Source organism: Geotrypetes seraphini, chromosome 2, assembly GCF_902459505.1.
Source record: "Geotrypetes seraphini chromosome 2, aGeoSer1.1, whole genome shotgun sequence".
NCBI classification, from domain to species: Eukaryota; Metazoa; Chordata; class Amphibia; order Gymnophiona; family Dermophiidae; genus Geotrypetes; species Geotrypetes seraphini.
In genome coordinates, this window is record NC_047085.1 from 222,190,604 (window position 1) to 222,216,742 (window position 26,139).

Consider the following 26,139-nt stretch of genomic DNA (forward strand, 5'->3'; position numbering starts at 1 on the left):
CGAAATCTCCATTAAAACCTACTCCAGCCCATCTAAACCCTCCCAGCCATTGAAGCCCTCCCCATCCCATCCTCCCCCAAACGGCCAAATACAGACACAGACCATGCAAGTCTGCCCAGTACTGGCCTTAGTTCAATATTTAATATTATTTTCTGATTCTAGATCCTCTGTGTTCATCCCACGCTTCTTTGAACTCAGTCACCGTCTTCCTCTCCACCACCTCTCTCGGGAGCGCATTCCAGGCATCCACCACCCTCTCCATAAAGTAGAATTTCCTAACATTGCTCTTGAATCTACCACCCCTTAACCTCAAATTATGTCCTCTAGTTTTACCATTTTCCTTTCTCTGGAAAAGATTTTGTTCTACGTTAATACCTTTCAAGTATTTGAACGTCTGAATCATATCTCCCCTGTCCCTCCTTTCCTCTAGGGTATACATATTCAGGGCTTCCAGTCTCTCCTCATATGTCAGGGAATGCCTTTCCAGTATAGATACAGATGGAAACACTGTTTTTAGGGCTTGCTTTTGAGATAAAGGGGTGGGTAAACTTCTGGTAAAATTGTGTGTGTGTGTAATTTGTGTGTGGATTCTGTAGTCTCCTTTCTCTTGATGTTTCATGTATATTTTAATTGTAAATCACTGAGATCTGCAAAAAAGCTAAAAGGTATGTTGAGTTTTTAATAAACATAAACAAATTGAATTTGTAGGTAGATTTGCTTTTAGGGCTTCTTTTACAAAGGTGCGTTAAGGCCTTAATGCGCGGAATGGCGCATGCTAAATTGCCACACGTGCTAGCCGCTACCGCTTCCTCTTGAGCAGGTGATAGTTTTTCGGGTAGCGCGCACTGTAGCGCACGCTAATCCGGTCCGTGCCATAAAAACGCTAGCGCACCTTTATAAAAGGTGCCTTTAGTTTTGAAATTGGTGTATCCAACTTTGGGTGAGCTATATACAGTAGAATCTGGGAGAATGGATTTAATACAATATGTCGATTCATTGCAATATCACCAGAGCTCTGCCTAAACGATGCCACCAGGAACACCCATGCATAAATCACGTAAAAGTACACACCTACTATTTTACACCTAAAAAAAACATGCTTTATACTTGGAAAATGCTGCATAAAATTATCCTCATGCCGTGTAAGACCATGTACATATCAACCCGATCACACACAGAACAAAACTTCTCTTTACAAGGAATCTAGAAACATACAAGTTATAAGTGTTACAAAAATTAAGGGTGATATTTACTAAACTGACTTAGAAGTTATGAAGTTTTTAAAGTACATTAGCAGTATGCACTGTGTTAATCCAGTGTATTAACTGATATCTCATATTACCTACTACTACTATTTATTATTTCTAAAGTGCTAACAGATGCATGCAACACTGTACATTAAACAAGCTAGAGACGGTCCCTGCTCGAAAGAGCTTACAATCTAATTATGACAGGCAGAGGACAAAGGTGAATTTATATATGATACTTAGGTGGGAATTACAAGGGACTTAAGAGGTGGAAGGGGTAGAGTAGAAAGAGGGAATCACAAAAGGGAGGAAGACTCAGGAGCAATGTTAGGAAATTATTTTTCACAGAGAGGGTGGTAGATGCCTGTACTGTATTTTGTTAATGGCTCCCAAACATCCCTAAATTTCTTAAAATGCCCTTGCTCCATTTTAAAGATTTGGCATAACGAATTCCACCAAAAATTATAATTCAGCCGATCCCAATTTTTCCAGTTTTTCATAATTTGCCGTATGGCAACTCCTGTCATGATAAGCAAAAATCTATTATTAGAACAAATTTGACTCTTAGCTCTCATGGAAGTACCAAATAACAGTGTCATATGATAATGCCACCGGATTTTCCAGTAGATTATTCACTTGGCCCCAAATGGATTTCCAAAAACTAAGTATCAATGGACAATAGAATAGTAAATAAAATAATGTCCCAGCTTCGAGATGACAGTGCCAGCATCTATTAGACTTAGAGCTATCTAATTTCTGTAAACGAACTGGGGTCCAAACTGCTCTATGTAAAAAAAAAAAATCAAGTTTGTCTCATAGATGCCGACACTGCTGACATCTCATCCTCCAAGCCCAAATACATGGCCATTGAGACGCAGTCATTTGATGCTTTATCTCAATGTTCCAAATGTCACCCAGACCAGTCTTTTATTTCTTATTTAAAAATCCAGATATTAATTTATACCATTCAGCGGCCTGGTGTCCCAGGAAGTCCACCTGAAAACATAAGACCGGCAAAATATGCTGATTAGTTAGATTTTTCCGTTCAGGGAACCCCTCCTGAATGGCCTGCTTCAACTGCAACCATTTATAATTTTGTGATTTGTTAAGACCAAATTTGTGTTGCAATCGTGAAAAGTCAAACAGCTTACCATCTGATATAACATCATCTAAATTACGTATACCTGCCTTGATCCAGTGTTTCCAGATGACCTTAAACCCGCCAGTTTGAATCTTGGAGTTCAGCCAGAGGGAATGACATGTAGATTTATGGATTGGAATAGGTGTTAAATTATTTATAAATTTTAAAGTTTGCCACGTGTCTAATAAAATTCTATTGTCCTTATACAATCTAGGTAACTTGATACTTAGAACGTGACCTAATCACAGTGGAGACATGAGTTGCCAGTCTGGGAGATTTTCCATGAGCTCAGGGAGGATCTAATACATACCCTGGTCTAACGCATAATATATGCTTGATGGTACCTATAAAAATTTGGGAAATTTACCCCACCCTCCACAATTGGCTTTTGTAAAGATACTAAGGCAATTCTTGCTGCTTTCCCCAGCCAAATAAATTTTGTCAGAATACTATTTAATTTCTTATAAAAAGACCCCTGAAAAAACACTGGCAACATACCCATTTGGTAACAGACTACAGGCAGAATCGTCATCTTAACTGTTTGGACTCTCCCCCAACAAGACAGATATAATGGGTTCCAATGCTCACACATTTCTGTGATCTTCAGCAATAAAGATTTTTCATTTACTTTCATAGTTTGTTCCAGTGTACTTTTTATCCAAATACCTAAATATTTTATACCTTCTTCCTTCCAAAGAAAAGGGAATGTATCAAATAATCCTTTTGTACAATATACATTTAGTGAAAGAACCTCTGATTTGCTCCAGTTTATTTTATAACCAGAAAATTTTCCAAATCTCAATCAGATCCAGTAAATGCGAAATGGTGGTTTCAGGATTTCTCAAATGAAGCAACATGTCATCTGCATAAGCAGAGATCTTGTATTCCCAACCTATATAAGGAATACCCTGTATCTCCTCTGCCTGCTGAATAGCCAGTAGCAAGGGTTCCAATACAATGTCAAAAAGCAAAGGACATAACAGACACCCTTGTCTAACTCCCCTTCTAAGACAAAAACATTCCGAAAAATTATTATTAATGTATAATCTTACATAAGGGGAACTATACAAGATTTGAACCAATACCAAACCAATCCATTGCTTGATACATGAAGGTCCATTCCACATGATCAAAGGCCTTCTCTGCATCCAAGGATACAGAGAAAGCCGGATCTTTCATGGATTTTGTTAGATTTAACATGTGAAAAGCCAGACTGGTGTTGTTTGATGAATGTCTCTGAGCAATGAAACCCATTTGGTGCATACCGATAATATAAGGGAGAGCCTTGGCCAAGCACAAAGCCAATAACTTAACCAGAAGTTTTCCATCTACATTAATCAAAGAAATAGGTCTGTAATTTGAAACCAACGTAGGATCTTTATTTGACTTTGGCAAAACTATAGTTAAAGATTCTGCCATATTACCTGTAATACAACCTTTAGTTAGTTGAGACTGATATAAATTTAATAGATGAGGTAATAGGGTAATTTGAAATGATTTGTAAAACTCTATAGTGAACCCATCACCACCTGGAGCGGATCCAACTCTAAGAGACTTCAACGCCTCTTGTAGTTCTTTTATTGAAATAGGCGCGTCAAGAGTTCCTTTTACATGCTTGGGAATTTTAGGCCCCATAATTAACTTCAAGAACTCTAAACCCTCAAGTTCTTTATTTGAATAAAGCTCAGGAGAATATAAAGCTTTATAATATTTCAAAAATTGTTTTAAGATATTTCCAATTTGAGAATGAGTTTCCCCATTCTCATCTGTGATGGCTACAATTTTTACTTTCCTTTTTTAGCTTTAAGATAATTAGCTAATACTCTCCCCGCTTTATTCGAGTTTCTATAATACAGAGCCTATTGAGAAAACAACTCTTTCCTAGCCATTTGAGAGGAAATCTCATTATATCTGTATTTAACTTTTAAATGGGCCTGCAAAGTATTTTGTTCCCATTTCAAGGCCAATTGTGACTCTAAATCCTTAATATTTTGTTCCAATTTAGAGAATTCCAATTTAAGTTGTTACCTAACATGCACCGAATATGAAATAATTTGTTCTCTCATGGTAGCTTTGAAAGCATCCCATAGTATTTCTAAAGAGATTTCCTCTGAGGCATTGATTTGAAAATATTCATTCATTTTTAATTGAAATTCTTCAATAAAGTTAGAATCTGCAAGCAATGTATTATTGAACCTCCACACAGGTCTATTAGAATCTTGTTTCTCAAATTTTAATTCAATCCAAACTCCAGCATGATCTGATAAAACAATTGAATCTATACCAGCTTTGGTTACCTGTTGAATTAATTAAACTTATACAAATACATATCTATTCTTGAAAATTATTTATGAACCTGGGAGCAAAAGGAAAACTTCTGAGTATTAAAATGGAGAATTCGCCAAATATCTTTTAACCCACAGGATTGGACTAAATTATCCAATCCCATTGATTTCAAAATCCTACTGTGTTGTTTATCCAACAATGGATCCATAACAGCATTGAAGTCCCCAACTACCACTAAATTAGAGGCAGCCAGTGGCAGAAGTACCTGTTGAAGAGCTTTAAAAAAATTCTGTTTGATTTGAATTAGGGGCATAGACACAGAACAGCATCAGAGCATGTTTCCTCAAGGTCATCTTTACCTGAACACACCTTCCTGAAGGATCTTCAGAAATAAAATTAAGTATAGCTGAACATTTCTTATGGACTAAAATAGCCACTCCCGCTTTTTTCCCCACAGCCGGCGCAAAGAAACACTGCTTGACCCATCCTCCTTCTAATTTCATAGATTTCCACGCAGTCAAATGAGTTTCCTGTATCATATATATATCCGCATTTTGCTGCTTTAAAAAATTGAGCGTTTTCTTCCTCTTAGCAGGATGATTGAGGCCATTAACATTTAAAAAAAATAATTTAAAATTCATTGTAAAATTTCAAAGAAGAGAGCCCATATAGTATACCAAATATACCACGCAAATACACCCTTTGTTCAATACATGTCCTAAATCCCTTAACCCCCCACCCTTTCCCCCAATACTTTACCTCCCTTATCATACAATTGCTTGAAGACATACATTTAGATCATGGGTGCCCACACTTTTTGGGCTTGCGAGCTACTTTTTAAATGACCAAGTCAAAATGATCTACCAACAATAAAATTTTAAAAAAACACAAAGCACACTGTATGCATAGAAAATGTTAATCATCATTCCTATTCCAGGGTTTTTCAAAGAGGTCAAAGCAGATGACTCTAAGCACTATCACCTCAGTAACAACCATACAAAAATAGACAAATATACCCCCTCCCTTTTTACTAAACCACGATATCAGTTTGTAGCACAGGGAGCTGCGCTGAATGCCCAGCGCTGCTCTCGACACTCATAGGCTCCCTGCGCTAAAAACCTCTATTGCGGTTTAGTAAAAGGGGACCTTAGTGTAAAATATAGACAGCAGATATAAATTCAGACACATTTTGATCACTAAATTTAAAATAAAATCATTTTCCCTACCTTGTCTGGTGATTTCATGAGTCTCTGGTTGCACTTTCTTCTTCTGACTGTGCATACAATCTTTCTTCCCTTCTTTTAGCCTGTATGCTTCTTCTCCTCCAGACCTCATTCCTTCCCCCCCAACTTTTCCTTCCTCTTCCCTGCCCTTTCTTTCTCCCTGCCCTCCCCCAAGCCACTGCCACTGCCATTACCATCGGGGACCAGGACCCAAACGCCACCAATAACAGGCCCCAAGCTCTCCCTGCTTCAGCCAACCAGCATTCCTCTCCCCGACGTCAATTCTGCCATCAGGAAGAGGAAGGCTGATCAGCCCAAGATCGTGATCAACCTATTGGGGGAAATGCTGCCGGGTCCTGCCTTCGCGGAAACAGAAAGTAGGCAGGACCCGGCAGGAACAAGAACAAATGCTTCACTAACCTGTCTCCTGCATTAGCCCGTAGCGAACGCTTGCTTCAGGGCTCTCAACACGTGCGTGCAGGCTTCCCTTCTCCCCCCCCCTCCCCGGACATAACTTCCGGTTTCGGAGGGAAGAGAAGAGAAGCCTGCACGCACACGTTAGAGCCCGGAGCATAAGTTCGCTAGGGGCTGAAATCTCCAAGCCGGTTTTTGGGGTTTTTTTTTTAATGTTCAGCAGCGGCAGATGACAGCTGGGCGGACCGCCCAGCTAAAAGGCCCTAGGGAGTACACTGGAGAGGAAGGCTGATCGGCCCGTAGATCAGGACGGCAACACGAGTGCGATCGACTCGAGTTGCCTTCCTGAGCTACTGGTCGATCGCGATCGACGCGTTGGGCACCCCTGATTTAGACTATCAGCCATATCCCATCCCCAGGCAACCTAATTTATTACTTCCCCTTATATAATTACAATTAATCAACCCCTATACCTAAAAAATTTAATGAATACCGAAATAAATAGATAAATATTTTCTAAGAAGTGGACAAATAATTAATAGAATATAACCTGACACTTGAAATTTTAAAACATATATCTGGGAATAAATATAAGGTTACAGGATACCATAGCAAATTACTCTAAAAACTAATAAACTTTTAAAATTTATAAAAAATGAGTATTTCAAAACCCTAAAAAAACAAAAAAACCTTGTTCCCCCAATGAAATTAAAATTAATCAATCCATAAATACTAAAATATTTCATAAACACTTGAATAAATAAATAAATACGCAAGAAGATGCCTGGCAAGAAGATGTGTATGTACTCATGTTCTGTATATATGTATATGTATATATCTATGTCTATACATATGTGTGTGTGTGTGTGTGTGTTTATAGTAATGAATTGCTCTTGAAGCAGACCCCTTGGCGAAACATGCCATGTCAAAAATACCTCTTTAAATACCCTGTATCATGTGTAGCAAGATTACTACCACTGAGAACTGATTTGCTTTTCTTCATTTTTGCAAACCAGCTGACTTATTGTTTTATCGGATTTGTATTCTCTTTATTACAGGGACGTTTGTCTTGCAAGTTACAGCAACTGATGCTGACGATCCTACCTATGGAAACAGTGCAAGAGTGGTATACAGCATTCTCCAGGGACAGCCGTATTTCTCAGTCGAGTCTGAGTCAGGTTAGAAGACCTTACCTGTCAATCTCCCGCTGTGTCCTCAATTTGAAGTGACATGTTAAGCCAAGCTGAGACGTATTGCACAGAATCCTCCAAGAGATTCAATTTGCCTTGCCTGTAAAATCTGACAAACTCAATAGAACAGCACATCTGTAAGCCTGACATCTGTGTTATTATAACCTGAACATCAAAGCACAGCAAATATGTTAGCATTGCCCACAAAACAGTTTTCAGTCATTCTTTGCACCGGCAGGGACCATGGAAGATTTAAGTATGCAGTGGAGTAGTGAGGGTAAGTGGCACCCCACCCCCAATCCTCTTCTCCACACACACACACCCCACGCCTTCCCGCCCCTCCCCGCTGCATGCGCCCACTTCCCTTTCCCTGTACCTTTTTAATTTTCCAGGCGAGGCCAACAGCTTGAACTTGCTGCCCGCATCATGTCAGCTATCTCTCTGACATCACTTCCTAGGTATGGGGTCCGGAAGTGACATTAGAGCAGTGGTATTAAACATGCGGCCCGGGGACCATATGCGGCCCACCAGGTACTATTTTGAAGCTCTCAGTATGTTTACCATAATCACAAAAGTAGAATAAAACAACTTCCTGATTATATGTCTCTTTAGCTATAAATTACAATATTATTATTAAGACAGCCAAAAGGAAAGATTTATAAACTATGAAGAGTTTTATCTCATGCAAAATTCTCATTTCTTTAATAAGACATTAACTGTTTTTTCTGAGGTCCTCCAAGTACCTACAAATCCAAAATGTAGCCCTGCAAAGGGTTTGAGTTTGAGACCACTGCAACACCGATGCGGGCAGCAAGTCTGTAATGCTGCTCGTGTAGGAAATATTAAAGAGGTACAAGGGAAGGGAAGAGGCGCACACTGACGGCAGGGGGGGGCGGAGAGGAGAACAGGTGTCTGTGCCCTTTAAAAAGACCACGCCCGTGGCGGACTGTCCCCACCCCTTTACTATGCCAGTGCAAGTATGTATATTGGACTGATACTGAAATTCAAGCTGAGTCTGGTAGGTACAGTTTTTCTTTTTTTGTGTACCCTCAACATAAATGATATTTGAAATATGGAAAAAAAACAATCAACCTTATTAATCAGTTCTGCTGCTTCTTTCTGAAGTGTTTATTTTCTGTGGTTCATTTTAAAATACATGGTTTTAGCTTAATTATTATATTTATATTTCACCCTCCTTCTAGTCATTAATAAGAGTATGGTCCACTCTCATGAATCAAGGATATAAGGTACCTTATTTTTCAGACCATAAGACGCACCCACCTGTAGAAGAGGAAAAACCAAGAAGAAAGAAATTTGGTTCAGAATTTTTTTCTTCTTAGTTTTTCCTCCTCTATACTTAGGTGCATCTGGTGGTCTGGTGCCTACTTCCCCTGTTTTATTGAAAGCCCCAAATGCTTGTTGAAAAACATGGGTCTTTAATAACTTCAGAGATTCTTCCATATGAATTTCACCAGGGAGTTCATTCCTTAGGAAGGGCATAAACAAAAAAAAATGGCACCCTTATATGTACATTCCAGATCAGCTGAAGCTGGAGAGAGACAAATAAACCTATGATGCAATCTGAAATGTCTGTAGATAGGACAGGGCTGTATGAGCAGTAAAGCCACAGTTATCGGAAATGAAAGATTGATTTCTGACTACAGACTCCAGAGCTGATTTCAGAGGGTCATCAAGAAACTGAAAGGGACCATAGCTGAACTGCTTCAACTAATAGCCAATCTGTCTGTCAATCAAATTGGAAAAGATTCCAGAGGACTGGAAGGTGGCGAATGTTATGCCGATCTTTAAAAAAGGTTCGAGGGGAGACCAGGGAAACTACAAACCGGTGAGTCTGACCTCGGTACCGGGAAAGATGGTAGAGGCGCTGATAAAGGGCCGCATCATTGATCATCTTGACGGACACGGTCTGATGAGGACCAGCCAGCACGGTTTCAGCAAGGGCAGATCTTGTTTGACAAACTTGCTGCACTTCTTTGAGGGAGTAAACAGGCAGATAGACAAGGGCGACCCGGTCGACATTGTATATCTGTACTTTCAGAAGGCGTTCAACAAGGTTCCGCACGAACGACTACTTTGGAAAATTGCGAGCCATGGAATCGAGGGTGAAATACTCACATGGATTAAAAATTGGCTGGAGCATTGGAAACAAAGAGTGGGGATAAATGGACAATACTCAGACTGGAAGAGCATCACTAATGGGGTGCCGCAGGGCACAGTGCTTGAACCCGTGCTCTTCAACATCTTTATAAATGATCTAGACATAGGTACGACGAGCGAGGTGATTAAATTTGCAGACGATATGAAGCTATTCCGAGTGGTAAAGATACAGGAGAACTGCGAAGACCTGCAACGTGTCATAATCAGGCTCGAGGAAAGGGCATTGACATGGCAGATGAGGTTCAACGTGGATAAATGCAAAGTGATGCATGTCAGTAACAAAAATCTCATGTATGAATACAGGATGTCCGGGGCGGTACTTGGAGAGACCTCCCAGGAAAGGGACTTGGGAGTTCTGATCGATAAGTCGATGAAGCCGTCCACGCAATTTGTGGCAGCGGCAAAAAAGGCAAACAGAATGCTAGGAATGATAAAAAAGGGGATCACGAACAGATCGGAGAAGGTTATCATGCCGCTATATCGGGCCATGGTGCGCCCTCACCTGGAGTACTGTGTGCAGCACTAGTCGCCGTACATGAAGAAGGACACGGTACTACTCGAAAGAGTCCAGAGAAGGGCAACTAAGATGGTTAAGGGGTTGGAGGAGCTGCCGTACAGTGAAAGATTAGAGAAACTGGGCCTCTTCTCCCTCGAACAGAGGAGATTGAGAGGGGACATGATTGAAACATTCAAGGTACTGAAGGGAATAAACTTAGTAGATAAGGACAGGTTGTTCACCCTCTCCAAGGTAGGGAGAACGAGAGGAAACTCTCTAAAGCTGAAAGGGGATAGATTTCGTACAAACGTAAGGAGGTTCTTCTTTACCCAGAGAGTGGTAGAAAACTGGAATGCTCTTCCGGAGTCTGTCTTAGGGGAAAACATCCTCCAGGGATTCAAGACAAAATTAGACAAGTTCCTGGTGAACAAGAGCATATGCTGGTAGGGCTAGTCTCAGTTAGGGCGCTGGTCTTTGACCAGAGGGCCGCCACGTGAGTTGACTGCTGGGCATGATGGACCACTGGTCTGACCCAGCAGCAGTAATTCTTATGTTCTTAAGCATGCAGCGGCCCTGTACCTCAGTATTAATTATAGATCATGTGGCTGTTTCCTTCCTGCCTTAATGTCTCAGTGCTTATGAAAAGAACTGACGGTAAAAAGCCTCTTGAGGTTCTATAGAATGAGAATACATAACATGACTTTATTCCCTGTCTTATCATGGTCTTTTAGTCTTTAGTCTATGCAGGTGAAATTGTCCTAAAAATAGAGGACTGATCGTTGCTAAAGCTTTGAGTTCTATTTTGAAGGAGTTGGTACAGGCTGGTAGTACCATGAATAGACCGAATACACCGTGCGCCCCCCCTCCCCGGAACCTTTGTTAAGTGGCGTTGGTCCAGCGTGGTCTCCTGCTTGATGGCTGCCTTTCTCTGCAGAGCGACGCACAATGCAGGAGTGCAACCTTTGCACTTCCTGCCTGGTCCCGCGCCACTCTGTGATTGACTGCAGTCAGTAACTGACTGCAGCCAATCACAGAGCGGTGCAAGACCAGGCAGGAAACGCAAAGGTCGCACTCCTATGTTGTGCGTCGCTCTGCAAAGAGGCAGCCATCCAGCAGGAGACCGCGCTGGACCACCGCCACTTACAAAAGTACCGGAGGGGAAGGCGCGCAGTGTATTCGGTCCATAAGATGTACCCCTTTTTCCACCCCCTTTTTGGGTGTCTAAGGGGGTCCTTTTACTAAGCTGCAGTAAGCACTAAGGCATGCTTACCACAGGTTAAAAATGCACTACCACGAGGTGTGCTCCAATAGGTTTTATTTTTTTGCATGGGGGTGTGTTTAGAGGCAGAGCGTAAGCATGCCCTGTACTAATCAGTTAGCGTACATACATCATTGTACACTAGCCGAAGAGTGCCTGGTGAGCAAAGGAGCCCTTATCACCTAGTAAATAGTACAGTGAGAGATTAGAGAAACTGGGCCTCTTCTCCCTTGAAGGGAATAGACTTAGGGCTCCTTTTATCAAGGTGCGCTTGTGGGGTTAGCACGTCGGACATTTAATCATGCGCTAACCCCTGCGGCAAGCCAAAAAACTAAAGCCTAGTCAATGGAGGCGTTAGCGACTAGCGTGGCAGGTGGTTTAATGCGTGGTATTCCGCGCGTTAAACCCCTACTGCGCCTTGATAAAAGGACCCCTTAGTAGATAAAGACAGGTTGTTCACCCTCTCCAAGGTTGGGAGAACGAGAGGGCACTCTAAAGTTTAAAGGGGATGGATTCCATACAAACGTAAGGAAGTTCTTCACCCAGAGAGTGGTAGAAAACTGGAACGCTCTTCCGGAGGCTGTTATAGGGGAAAACACCCTCCAGGGATTCAAGACAAAATTAGACAAGTTCCTGCTGAACCAAAACATACGCAGGTAAGGCTAGTCTCAGTTAGGGCTTTGACCTAAGGGCCGCCGCGTGAGCGGACTGCTGGGCACGATGGACCACTGGTCTGACCCAGCAACGGCAATTCTTATGTTCTTAAGGGCTCACGCAGTTATGGCCACGCACTAATTGGGAAACTAGGGAAAACAGGAAACGTGGCCATTTTACAGCCATGCTAAAAGTGGCCTCAGCGAGTGGGGAAACCCTCACGCTAATAGTAGCGCAGGCCACTTTTTAGCACAGCTAATGTAAAAGGGCTGCTGTGTAAACACAGCAAAGTCTTCTTTTTCAGTGGCAGGTCCGATTCTGTGGAATGGCATTCCTGGAACTTTACGTTTTTGTAAGAATGTGCTGAGATTTAGAAAGTTATTAAAAATTCTTTTTTTTTTTTGTCCGGGCATTTTGTCCGGGTGTTTAGCAAGATTTCTGTGTTATGCTGATCCTAAAGATGTTTTGTTATTTTTACTGAAGTAATTCATGGTTTTTATTTATTTATTTATTTTTTGTGTAAATGTTTGTTTAATGATTTCACTGCACAACAAAGTTTTTGCTTCCTGAACACTGCTGGGTGTTTCTTATAGAATTTTGGGTGCTGATCATGAATATTACATCAAAAATTACCCATCACGTACCATTTCAGAGAAATCTTCAATTTTGTCGTGATTTTTTCTTATATTTGGATGCAAACAATTTTTTCTCCCATAAGTGTCTTATCAACAACGGTTTGTGCCGCCTGGGTATGTCCATGCATAAAATCTAGCCAGGTTGGAAGCTGTTTTATGGAAGATGACATCCTGGGCATGTCTGGGCAGGTCTGAACGAGCTTGCGCTGTCTCACCATGCTATAATGGTGGCTTCCATACACCGATCCTGCTCATTTGGTTAATATAGATAGTCCGTGTGTGTATATAGTATCAGTATAGTAAAGTATAGTAGTATAGTAGCTGTAGCAATATAACAGTAAGTAAGCTTGATGCTATAGACGTTTTGGTGTCGGGCAATATGTCTCGTCGGTGTCGTAACAGCCGCGACACATTCTGCTATATCTGTGGGGAATATACACTTACGCCTCAGAGACGTTCGATGACTGCCCTTGTAAAGAAAGCCTATCATCTGTATTTTGGCTGCAAAATAGGTGATCAAGACAAGCAATGGGCGCCTCACATTTGCTGTGCGACATGTGCTGTTAGTCTGAGAGCCTGGCTCAGAGGTACTCGAAAGACGATGCCATTTGCTGTTCCGATGATATGGCGAGAACAGAAAGACCATGTGACGGACTGTTATTTCTGTTTGACTAATGTGTCTGGTTTCTCTGCCAAAAACAAGAAGTCAATTGAATATCCTAATCTGCCTTCAGCAATGAGACCCATGCCACATGATGACAGTCTTCCAGTTCCGAAACCACCAGAGGATTGGACCTTAGACGAACCAGATGAAGAAACTGCAGTGCAGGGTTCTAACAGTGACATTGACCCGGATTTTGAACCATCCTCATCAGGCGATCCACATCTGATAACACAGTCCGAATTGAACGATTTGGTCAGAGATTTGGGTCTGTCAAAAGCAAAAGCTGAGCTGCTAGGTTCGAGACTGCAGGAATGGTGTTTGCTATCACCAGGTACGAAAATTTCTGTGTTTCGAGACCGGCATCATGATATAACCAAATTTTTTGCACAAGTCGACAGTCTCTGTTTCTGTTGTGACATTGAAGGATTGTTCTCGGTCTTTGGTTGTGATCACAACCCGGAAGAGTGGCGTCTTTTCATTGATTCGTCAATGTTAAGCCTGAAAGCTGTTCTGTTGCACAATGGCAACGTTTATCCTTCAGTACCTGTTGGCTATGCAGCACATATGAAAGAAACATATGAGAATATGGAAATGTTACTAAAGTATGTCCAGTATACCAGGTATAACTGGAATATCTGTGGAGACCTCAAAGTCGTTGCTCTGTTACTAGGACTGCAGCTTGGCTATACAAAGTACTGCTGTTTCATCTGCGAATGGGACAGCCGAGACAGAGAGTCGCACTATTCTAGAAAGAACTGGCCACTCCGTAAAAAGTTAGTTCCAGGACAGAAAAATGTAGCACATGAATCGCTTGTTGACCCGACAAAGATATTTTTGCCTCCTCTTCACATTAAACTGGGACTCATGAAGAATTTTGTGAAAGCAATGAACAAGGAAGGGGAAGGTTTTCGTTATTTAAGACAGATGTTCCCAAGAATAACTGATGCCAAGATCAAAGAGGGTATTTTTGTTGGCCCCCAGATCAGACATGTTATGAGTGACAAGCGATTTGAAGATCTGTTAGTTGGGCCGGAAAAAATTGGCTGGAAAGCCTTGAAAGACGTTGTTGACAATTTTCTGGGCAATTACAGAGCCCCAAACTACATTCAGCTGGTAGACAAACTTCTCAAAGCATACAAGAGAATGAAGTGCAATATGTCACTCAAGATTCATTTCCTCCATTCACACTTGGACTTCTTCCCCGCAAATCTCGGTGCTGTGAGTGACGAGCACGGTGAAAGGTTTCATCAAGACATAGCTACGATGGAGAAACGATACCAGGGCAATTGGAATCCGTCAATGCTTGCCGACTATTGTTGGATGCTACAACGTGATGCACCAGACACTGAATATAAAAGAAACTCGGGAGCAAAACACTTTTAATTCTGTTTCATTTAGTCGCTTGTGCGAAACGTAAACTTGACTATATATTTTATTGTCAGTAAACATAAAAATGTCTATTTCTCATAGTTCTTACGTGATGCAGTAAAACCAAAACCATATTTGAGCATACCAAGTTGGTACCTGTCATAATCACCAAAAACTTTTCAGGAATCAAGACTTAACCAAAAAATTGTTGTGCAGTGTTTTGGATGTTTTTTTCCGTAAGTCTAGATTTTAGGCAAATAATAAATATTTTAATTAAATAAATAAATGTGATCCGGTATGTGTATATTCACTTAAAGATTACCATTCACTTAAAGATTTTTCTCTGGAACAGGGAATCCAAAGCTAATATGTCTTCTCCTTTTCAATGCTGACATTTCAGGTGTCATCAAAACTGCCTTACCAAACATGGACAGAGAAAACAAGGACAAATACCAAGTGGTGATCCAAGCCAAGGACATGGGTGGCCAGATGGGAGGTTTATCTGGAACCACAGTAGTGAACATCACATTGACAGATGTTAATGACAACCCTCCTCGATTTCCCCAGAGTAAGAAATTATTAACAATTGGGGGTTTTTAAGTGGTTTTTTTTTATAAAGTTTAGAATTAATAGGCAGTATAAGTAAGGAGCTCTAAACTGGGTGTTTTGAGGAGGGATAACACGTGCCCTACTGCCACTAATAATTTAGCATCACTCCTCTCCAGTTCCTCCTTCACATACCAAAGGCCCCTCCATGCTTATTCTTTTCCATCCTAGGCCTAGGGTTATCATATGGCTCCAGAAAAAGGAGTCAACCTATTATATATGCCAAAACATACCACTTATTAGGGACAGTGCACCTACTACCATCAGCTATTATAGTGTCTTATAAGAACTAAACTCAGGAAAAGGCCTCAGAATCGGAGCCTACGCACAGTGCGTAGGCTCCGATTCTGAGGCCTTTTCCTGAGTTTAGTTCTTATAAGACACTATAATAGCTGATGGTAGTAGGTGCACTGTCCCTAATAAGTGGTATGTTTTGGCATATATAATAGGTTGAATCCTTTGAGCCACTTTGGGTGACACCTTATAAGTTGTTTCCAGAAAAAGGAGGACAGATTGAGACATCCGGGTTTTACTTCCACTGAAAGCAATGGCACAGGGATCTCAAAGTCCCTCCTTGAGGGCCGCAATCCAGTCGGGTTTTCAGGATTTCCCCAATGAATATGCATTGAAAGCAGTGCATGCACATAGATCTCATGCATATTCATTGGGGAAATCCTGAAAACCCGACTGGATTGCAGCCCTCATGGAGGGACTTTGAGACCCCTGCAATGGAAGTAAGGAGGACAAATGGAGACATCTGGGGGTTACTTCCATTGCTTTCAGTGGAAGAAAAACCCGGATGTCTCAATCTGTCCTCTTTTTTTCTGAAGCCATATGGTAACACTATTCTGGCCGATCCCATCCAGCCTTCTCCATGCCTCTGGGAACCCATGTTCTACTCTTCTAGATGCTGTTGGATGAAGACAGAAACAAGAGAATATCTAATAACTCCAGTTTTAGCATTTATTCAACAAAAAGAGATCTGGAAAAAGTAATCTGGGATCTGCACCAGGTTATTTAAAAATATGTCCACTTAAATCTGTGCTACTGAATTTAGCCCCTTCAAGAGATCTGAATAACTTCACCCAGTTTTCTTAGGCCTGCTCTATCTGTGGCCAAAGAATCCAGATACCAGTAATCAGAAAGAAGCTGGATATCACCATTGCAGTTAACATTTAAACCTACTTCTGCCAGGCTGCTGTATCCTCTTCACTTTAGATGAATAACTTTTGCTGAAGTAAGAAGTTCAATGCCGAAATTTAAAAGCAAACATCCAACTTGATAAATGTTCTTAAATATTGTCCCTTTCATGTATTATCTACCACATATTTGCTTCTGCCACACTAGACAGCATCAGATAGGTAGGACATGTTGAATAGAAGGAGAACAAGCTCACGTGTAACACCACTTAGTACTGAAGGGAAAGGATCAGCCTGCAAAAAGCTTTCATGTTGTCTTGTTGGAGAGAGGAGGCCTTTATGCTTCATTCTTGTGGGGATGGACAATGATCATGGTGAACGTATGATTGTGCAATAGTCATCATTAACTAAGGGAAGAGTAAAAATGATTTTACTTAAACTATTTGAAATATATAATAATAATAATCTGCTATAATAAAACCCTTAGCGCGCATGTGCACTTCAATTTTTGTGGCTCCGTGCTCCTTGCCTCTGTGCCGCTGCATGCGCAGTAGAAGGAGCATGGTTTTGTGCGGCAGTTTCTGCATGCACAGTGGGAAGAAGGAGTGTGTGCTGGTTTTCCTATCTCGACAATGAGCGTTGGAGCCTGCGGCGGTTTAAACATTGCCTTCCCTCCGCAACACTGCGAAAACCAGGAGACTTCTCCGGATGCTACAGATTGCCTTCCCTCCACGACGCTGGATAGGGTGAGCAGGGAAAGGGAGCTGCTGGACAGGGGGTAGGTGAAAGGAAGAAAGAAGGCCTACTGCTGGATAGGGGGAGTAGGGAAGGGGTGCTGCTGGTCAGAGGGGAGGTAAAAGGAAGGGAGAAGGGCTACTGCCGGACAGTGGGAGCAGGGAAGGGTTGCTGCTAGACACGGGGGAGAGACAGAAAGAAAGACAGACAGACAGTGGGCAGGGAGAGAGAAAGAAAGAAAGAAATGCCTAAGTCTATACATCTATTCTAGCACATGTTAATGTAATGGGCTAAAAAACTAGCAATAATAATAGTAGCTTTACTTATATCCCGTCATAACTTTTCAGTTCAAGACGGTGTACAACAAGAGGTGCTGTAAGGACAGCAAGGTAATATCAATTAGAATTAGGGAGGGATAGAAAGACAGTTATGTGATGAAGTGTATAGGATAAGAGGAAGAGGTGTGTGAGATGAGGTAGGTGTCGCGCAGATTTGGAGGATCAGGTAAATTTGTCGAATAGGTGAGCTTTTAGTGATTTTCTGAAAGAGTGGTATGTTAGAAAGTTCAGGATTAGGTCATTTAAGGGTTGTTCCAAACCCCTGCTTGAAAGGAATCTTTTGAATTTGCATCCTTTGGGGGAAGGGAATATGAACAACAGTGTTCTGCGTGAGAAGCAGAGTTTGTCCTGCAGGGTGAGGTGTTTCAGGAGATAGATGGGTGCAGTGCCAAAAAGAGTCTTGAAGCAGAGGCAGCCGAATTTGAAAATTATTCTTGCCTCTATAGGTAGCCAGTGGAGTTTCTTGTAGTATGGAGATATGTGGCAAGATTTTTTCAAGCCAAAGATTAGTCGGACGGCTGTGTTCTGGATAAGTCTCAATTTCTTGATAATTTTTTTGGGGTGAGATTCTAGGTAGATTATGTTGCAATAGTCCAGTGTGCTTAGGACCAGAGAATGGACCAACAGCCTGAATGAAGTGAAATCGAAGAATGGTTTTAGCGTGCGGAGTTTCCACAGTAAGTGGAAGCAATTTTTTTATTAGGATGTTGGTATGGGCTTCGAGTGTCAGTTGCTGGTCTAGGCAGGGCCGCCATCAGAAATTTCTGGGCCCCTTACTGAGCAATCCTATTGGGCCCCCCACGCACCCCTTCCCCCCCCCCCCTCCTTCTTCCATGGGCCGAATACACACATACTTTTCTGCTAATGCTCCACCTAAGCCAGTCTCGTAAAATCTTCTCACGTCCATTGGGTGATTTGGCATAGAGGAGATATTCATAAAAAGAACGTCCGTCAAGATCTTTACTCATAGACTGTGCCATTTGCTTTAAATCATCTTCCATCATTAATCCAAATTGCACAATTCTTTCTCTGTCTTTGTCCTGAATGGCATCTGGCCACATTGCTGGATCCTTCCAGTCAACAAATTTATGAGCAAGCGCGGAGAACGCATTTTTAAACAAATGTAGTTTATCCTTGTACTCCTTATGTAATTTTAATCATCTATGGATATGTTTGTATGTTTATTGTTCAAATGGTTTTATTTATTTCCCCAAATTTATTTTTGTTATACGCATTGAAAATATTTGATATTGCGTTTAAATCAAAATCTCAATAAACTTGAAACGAGTGCCCGTGAGATTGTGGGAGGGTTAAATACTCAAAACTTAGAAGAATAACAATTTACTTAAAGTTTTTGCTACGCCAGCTTTCTGGTATCTTTACATACAGTGGCGTACGTAGCATATGTAACACCCGGGGCCCATCATTTTTTGGCACCCCCCCCCCCATCTGTAAGAAAAACATGATTTTTAGTAACAAACCACACGTCACACATGAGTACCTAGGAAAAGGCAGCATCTTACATATTGCAGTGAGCAGTACATCAATACACCCATTGTAAAACTAAACAAGCCAGACCAGCACAGATCAATCCTACACCGTCAATCCTAACAGAAAACCATGTCTTTCGAACACACAGAACACAGAAAACACCTTCGCCTAGTATGGAACATGTCATCACAAACTAACTCCTCACCCTTTTACAAAACTGTAGTGTGGATTTTAGCCACAGTGGTAACAGCCCTGACGCTCATAGAATTCTGAGCATTAGAGCTGCTACCACCACGGCTGGCGCTAAAAAACGCTCCACAGTTTTGTAAAAGGGGGGATAAAATAGAAATACACAGTTTCAACGCTCTAGCTCAGAGGTGCCCAAACTTTTTGAGCTTGTGAGCTACTTTCAAATGACCAAGTCAAAATGATCTACCAACAATAAAATTAAAAAACACAAAGCACACTATACGCTGAGAAATTGTTAATTATCATTCCTAATCTGGGTTTTTTTCAAAGAGGTCAAGGCAGATGACTCTATGCATTGTCACCTCAGTAACAACCATACAAAAATAGACAAATATACCCTCCATCCTTTTTATTAAACCACAATAGCAGTTTTTAGCGCAGGGAGATGCGCTGAATGCCCAGCACTGCTCTTGACGCTCATAGGCTCCCTGCGCTAAAAAACACTATTGCGGTTTAGTAAAAGGGGACCATATTGTAAAATATAGACAGCAAATATAAATTCAGAACTGCGCATAGTAAGTGAAGGGAAATTTTCATCTCTGGGAATTTACCCAGTTAACTATTAAGTTATTTGGGCAAATTCCTTTGAAAACTGTGGTAATACTGCCTCCACTTTGCTAAATTTAAAATAAGATCATTTTTCCTACCTTGTCTGGTGATTTCATGAGTCTCTGGTTGCACTTTCTTCTTCTGACTGTGCATCCAATCTTTCTTCCCTTCTATCAGCCTGTATGCTTCCTCTCCTCCACACCTCATTCCTCCCCCAACTTTTTCTTCCTCTCTCCCTGAACTTTCTTTCTTTTTTTCTGTTTCTCTTCTTTCCTTCTGTTTCCCTGCCTGCCCCCTTTCTTTCTTTCTCCCTGCCGTTCCCCAAGCCACTGCCACTGCCGCTGCCATCGGGGAACAGGACCCACCAATGGATAACAGGCCTCAAAGCCGACGCCGACGCATGCTCTCCCTGCTTCGGGCCGATCAGTCTTCCTCTCCCCGACGTCAATTCTGCCGTCGGAGAGGAAGTTCCGCCCAGCCAGGCAGCGATTGGCTGGCCCGAACTTCCTCTCCGACTGCAGAATTGACGTCGGGGAGAGGAAGACTGATCGGCCCGATAGATTAGATCGCCAAGACAAAGTGAGTCCTGGGTGATCAACTCACTTTGCCTTGGTGAGCTACTGGCGCCCCTGCCTTAGAACACTGCCTAGGACCCTGGGGGAGCCCGGGCCCCCTGTCAGCTCCGGGCCCCTGAATGCAGGACTGGTAGTACTGCCCTGATGGCGGCCCTGGGTCTAGGGTTACGCCTAGGATTTTGATAGAAACATAGAAAAAAGCAGCAGAAAAGGGCTATAGCCCACCAAGTCTGCCCATTCCAAGTATCCCCTCCCCTGAATTTACTCCCTTAAATATCCCACGTGAGTATCCCATTTTCTCTTAAAATCCGTCACGCTGCTGGCCTTTATCACCTGGAGTGGGAGTCTGTTCCAATGATCCACTACTCTTTCAGTGAAGAAGTACTTCCTGGAGTCGCCATGAAACTTCCCTCCCCTGATCTTCAGCGGATGCCCTCTGGTGGTTGAGGGTCCCATGAGCCAGAAGATATCATCTTCTGACTCGATGCGTCCCGTGATGTACTTATATGTTTCAATCATATCTCCCCGTTCTCTTCTTTCCTCAAGTGAGTACAGCCGCAATTTTTTAAATCTTTCTTCATACGTGAGATCCTTGAGCCCCAAGACCATCCTGGTGGCCGTTCGCTGAACCGACTCAATGGTTGGGTTGATTGGGAAGTTTCTTCCATAAGTATATCTATATCTATTTATAGATATACTGTATATATATGAAACAGCTCAGTACTTTTATTGGTTTAATTCACATTAATTCTATATTAACAGTCACGCAAACTAACACACAGGGACATTAAGGCTAATGCTGCATTAATGTGCTAACGATTTCAATGGCATTAACACCGCGACAGCCTTAAGGCACTTTTGTACATCAATCCTGTACGAGGGGCTGCTGAAAAGTTCTCAGCTCAACCAAGAAGAGAATGACGTGGAGTCATGAAACTTACAGGTTATTCCATACTTTTCATTTCATTGAAACAAAAAGTTTCAAGAGAAGTGTGGAATAACTTGTCGGTTTCATAGAGCTTGGAAAAGATGTACAAAAAGATACATCTGCCCGTTTAGAGAATTCATCCAAATTCATCCTGATGATAGTTGTCAGCATGATTCGACATGTTGAATAATAAATTCAGTATCTGAACGGGGAGATGTGCCTGCTTGCTTCCTCGTTTTTCTCTGATTTTCATCTGCTTTCTGAACTGAAGTGTGTTCAGTTGACTGTACCTTTAGACTTTAATTGCCTTATTTGGTTGATGGCAGTGTCTTTCCATTTGTCAGTGCAAAGGCCGCTTGATTGATGTTTTCATATTGTCCAGAGCTTTTGTGTCAGTGTCAGGCCTCCATTTCTCCCTGTGAAAGAAATCTGACACATGCTTTTAACTTCAGCAGTTGAAACCTGGGTTGTTGTTTTTTTTCTTTTGTTCCCCGTAGGAGTCACAATATTTGCATAGAGTTTCTGAGATGTTGCAATGTTAAAGTGATTTTATAAAGCTTTTTTCTCCATGTAAAGCATGTGTGCCAAATGAAAACTGACTCATATAAAGCAGCACTTGGGCATACATGCCCCCCCCAAAAGTGCATGCGTGGAAAGTTAGGGCTCCTTTTATCAAGCCACGCTAGCGAGGTTAACGCGCATGGCTTTTCATCACGCATTAACCCCCGCGCTGTTCAAAAACTCCCGCCTGCTCAAGAGGAGGCGGTAGCGGCTAGCGCGTCCCGCGGTTTAGCGTGTGCTATTGCGTGCGTTATACCGCTAGCGCGGCTTGATAAAAGAAGCCCTTAGTGCCAAATTCTGTAAATAGTGCCTAGATCGCACCTACCAGTGTCTAACTTAATTGTTTTTAATTGATGCAGTAATTTAATGCACCATTTAAAACTGATTAAAAACAAATTTAAAAAAGAAAAGTAGGCGCTGCTATACGCCTATCAAGATAGATGCCAGAATTGCACCTACAGCATGGCGCCTAGCAGCGCCTAGAGTCAAAGTAGGCATGTTTATGGACGGAGATGATCTTACGAATCAGTAGGTGCTGCTAGGTGCGATTCTCCAAAAAATCTTAGGTCCTGGAAATGTAGGTCTTTAATTCCCTGGCCTACCATACGTTTTGTCTTAGGTGCTAGTAGCTGCAATTCTGTGATTGGCACATGGCTGGTGCCATTTTTCTAGGTGACAACTGATATAGGAACCGTTTACAAAATCCGGGCCTTAGAACCTACTTTTCTGCAACATGGGGTAAATGCTTATCTTTATTGATACTTGATATATTGCCAAATGGCCTATAAAGCTTCACAGTGGTTTAAAATACAATATAAAAATATGAGTGGTTTAAAATACAATAGGTATAAAAAAATAACAGCAAATATTATATATCCAAATAAATAATAATAACAATAAATTCTATGTAAGTCACTAAAAGGCACTGAAAAGTTGAGCACTAAGCTGGTGTTCTATGATGGCAGAATTGTGTGCTGAATCTGTCAAAAATTGTCATAAATAAACCAGTTAGCTATGCAATTCCTGGCACTGAATCAGAGAAGACCCATATAACATGTAAATTCCTTTCTTCCCCCAACCCAGGCCCCCTCCCACCCCCAATACAGTCCCCTCATCCCTTTCACCATCCTCAAAAATGCTGCTGTTAGGGACAACAATGAATGTGGTTCGCCACTTTTCCCATCACCTCCATTGTACCACCAGGGAAGTGAGGTATCCTCAAGGTGGTGGTAGGTTTCCAGGGCTTGATGCCTGTGAAGTAAGAAGCAGGGGAGGCTACAGTCCTCCAACATTTTTTCTGCTGGACTGCTGGTAATGCAGTTGCACTTAACTGCCCCCTCTAGAGGTGCAATCCCCAGTACTAATTCTTTTAGATCAGGGGTGTCCAACCTGTGACCCAAGGGCCACATGCGGCCCCGTGAAGTATTTTGTACGGCCCTGGTCGAAGGCGATGCAGTGTTTTCCTATGCTGCCCCCAGGTGTTTACCGTCTTGCCGGCTCCCTCCTCTGTCTTGCTGCAGCGTTTGTGTGGCCCCAGAAACATTTTTTTCGGCCAGTGCGGCCCAGGGAAGCCAAAAGGTTGGAGACCCCTGTTTTAGATTATTGTAATATTATTTATTAGCAGGACAGCAAACTCTTTTTTGTAAATTGTGCATTGTTCAGAACACAGCGGTTAGATTGATTTTTAACTTGAAAAAATTTGAGCTTATGACCCTGTTTTATTGGAAACTGCATTGGCTCCCAGTGGGAGTGGCCTAAGACTCCAGATGGCCCAGGTGCCTAAGGCCTCTCCTATGAAATGAATCGAGTTTTTCGAGTTAGGCACTGATTAAGCCTATTGTTAAAATAAATTAGGTGACAATATTGGCACCTAACGTTTGGTGGACTTTATAGAATCAGGGGCTCAGTTTTTATCTTTACGGACCCCACCACATGGAATGGTCTTCTTCTTAACATTTCTTCTGAATTATTCTTTTCTAAATTCAAATCCTTGTTAAAAACTGTTTTGTACCAACACGCATTTCAGGGACTGTGAGCAGCCAGACAAGAGGTTTACCATTTTTCCCCTCCCCTATGAACTTGTGTATCATATATTTGAGTTTTACTTTAATTTTTTTATTGTTACATGGTTGTCTTGTGCTTTCCTATTTTTAATGGAGTTCCTTTCATTTTGATTGTTTTAGACTGCTGATTAACTGTATCCATGACATCCTGTTTGTATGTCTTGCCTGTTTAGATTGTAAGCTCTTTCAAGCAGGGACTGTTTTCTTCTTCTTTTTGACTCTGTGAAGCACTGCGTGCGCCTGGTAGCGCTATAGAAATAATCCATAGTAGTAGTAGTAGTAATAGAAATAATAGTAGTAGTAATAGAAATAATCCATAGTAGTAGTAGTAGTAATAGTCTCTGGCAACCAGAGTTGAGATTGTGATGTCATAATGCCTCATTCCACTAGTGCCTACAAGCCAACCTCATCAGTGATGTCACAAAGGCTTGATTGTCCTGGACTCTCTGCCCTCCAACCCAGCTAGCTGATTAACCGTTCCCCTTAACTGTATCCATGACATCCTGTTTGTCTGTCTTGCCTGTTTAGATTGTAAGCTCTTTCAAGCAGGGAGTGTTTTCAACTTTGTGACTCTATGCAGCACTGCGTGCGTCTGGTAGCACTATAGAAGTAATTAATAGTAGTAGTAGTAGTAGACTATACATTGCATTGTTGTGTTTGGCAGTATAATAAATTTTAAAAAACTATAATGGATTTTTTTTGTTTTTCTAGGTACATACCAGTTCAAGATAGCAGAATCTGCCCCTCCTGGACACCTAGTTGGCAAAATAAAAGCCAATGATATTGATGAGGGTGTTAATGCAGAGATCACGTATCATATTGCTGATGGAGATGGATCAGACATGTTCGATTTGATCACAGACAAAAACACACAAGAAGGACTTATCATGGTTAAAAAGGTATCAGCACTGAAGCTGCATGAGAAACTAAATTACCATTCTTCACTACCCTGTTGTCTGAGAGCACTTAAAAAGATATTTTTTAAAAGTAGCCATTAGCTTTCTGTGGTTTGGATAAACCCATGTCCCTCAGGCTTCCCCACTTTCACCTACATTATTTAATGTGTATCTCTCTTCTTTGGGTCTTCACCTGAGTGAGCTGGGTACAAGGCTGTTTAGTTATGCTGATGACATCACGATCATTATTCCTTGCAACACAACTTTGGCCCATATCACTCATACGATCGAGTCTGTATTGAAATTGATGGGTTCATGGATGCAGGAATTTAAGCTTAAATTAAACCATGAAAAGATCAAGTTTTTTGTTGCATCACCATGCAAAATTTCCCATGAACTATCAATCACGATAGACTCGACACAATTCACCCGACGATTAAAATATTGGGAGTCGTTATTTATCAACATCTGACTATGAAAAAACAGATAGATGCTGTGATACAAAAAGGTTATTATACTTTGTGGAAGTTGCGTACCATAAAACCGTATTTTGAGTTTTCAGTTTTCAAACTCCTAGTTCAATCATTGTTACTGAGTCTTCTTGATTATTGCAATTTAGTCTATTTAACATGCAGTAAAAAAGAGATGACTAGACTTAGGTTAATTCAGAATCCGGCAGTCAGATTGATTTACGTTTTTAAGAGATATTACCATGTGACATCCTTCTACCACGAGTTGCACTGGCTTCTGATGGAAGCTCGCGTTTTGTTCAAATTGGGTTGTCTTTCTTATAAGGTTGTGTATGGTATTGCTCCAATTTATATGATTGATAGATTCCATATAGCATCTTATAAATGTAGTAGAAGATCACACGCTCTGTTCATTTTTCCATCTGTTCAGGGTTGTAAAAGTAAGAAGTATTTGGATCATACATTAGCGTTCAAGGCAGCTTCCTACGACAATGAATTTTGACCATTGTTGCATAGAGCTTGCTCTTACAAACATTTTAGAACCCAGTTGAAAACTTACCTTTTTTCAAAGTATCTGGCCAATGTGCCTTTGATGTTATTTTTATTATTAATCTTATAGTTACGTGGACTATAAGCACGATATTATGTTACATGTTAAATAATCAGAATAAAATCTAAAGAAGTGATTGCAGTTATTTCTGGTTTTAATGTACCTGTGAGGATTTTGCTATAGCATCTAATGGAAATAACGGTAACTTGCTTATCTGCCTTTTGATCCTGTGGAA

General features: G+C 41.4%; 1 protein-coding gene across 5 annotated transcripts in view; it reads left to right on the forward strand.

Annotated features, from left to right (window-relative positions):
* LOC117355895 (cadherin-6-like) overlaps positions 1–26,139 on the forward strand; it is a 324,761-nt gene that overhangs the window by 268,469 nt on the left and 30,153 nt on the right. For all 5 annotated transcript variants that reach the window (XM_033934983.1, XM_033934981.1, XM_033934985.1 and 2 more), the window contains 3 exons: positions 7,370–7,489; positions 15,155–15,322; positions 24,700–24,887. In XM_033934983.1, the coding sequence (XP_033790874.1) occupies positions 7,370–7,489; positions 15,155–15,322; positions 24,700–24,887 (476 nt within the window). The remainder of the gene's footprint in view (positions 1–7,369; positions 7,490–15,154; positions 15,323–24,699; positions 24,888–26,139) is intronic.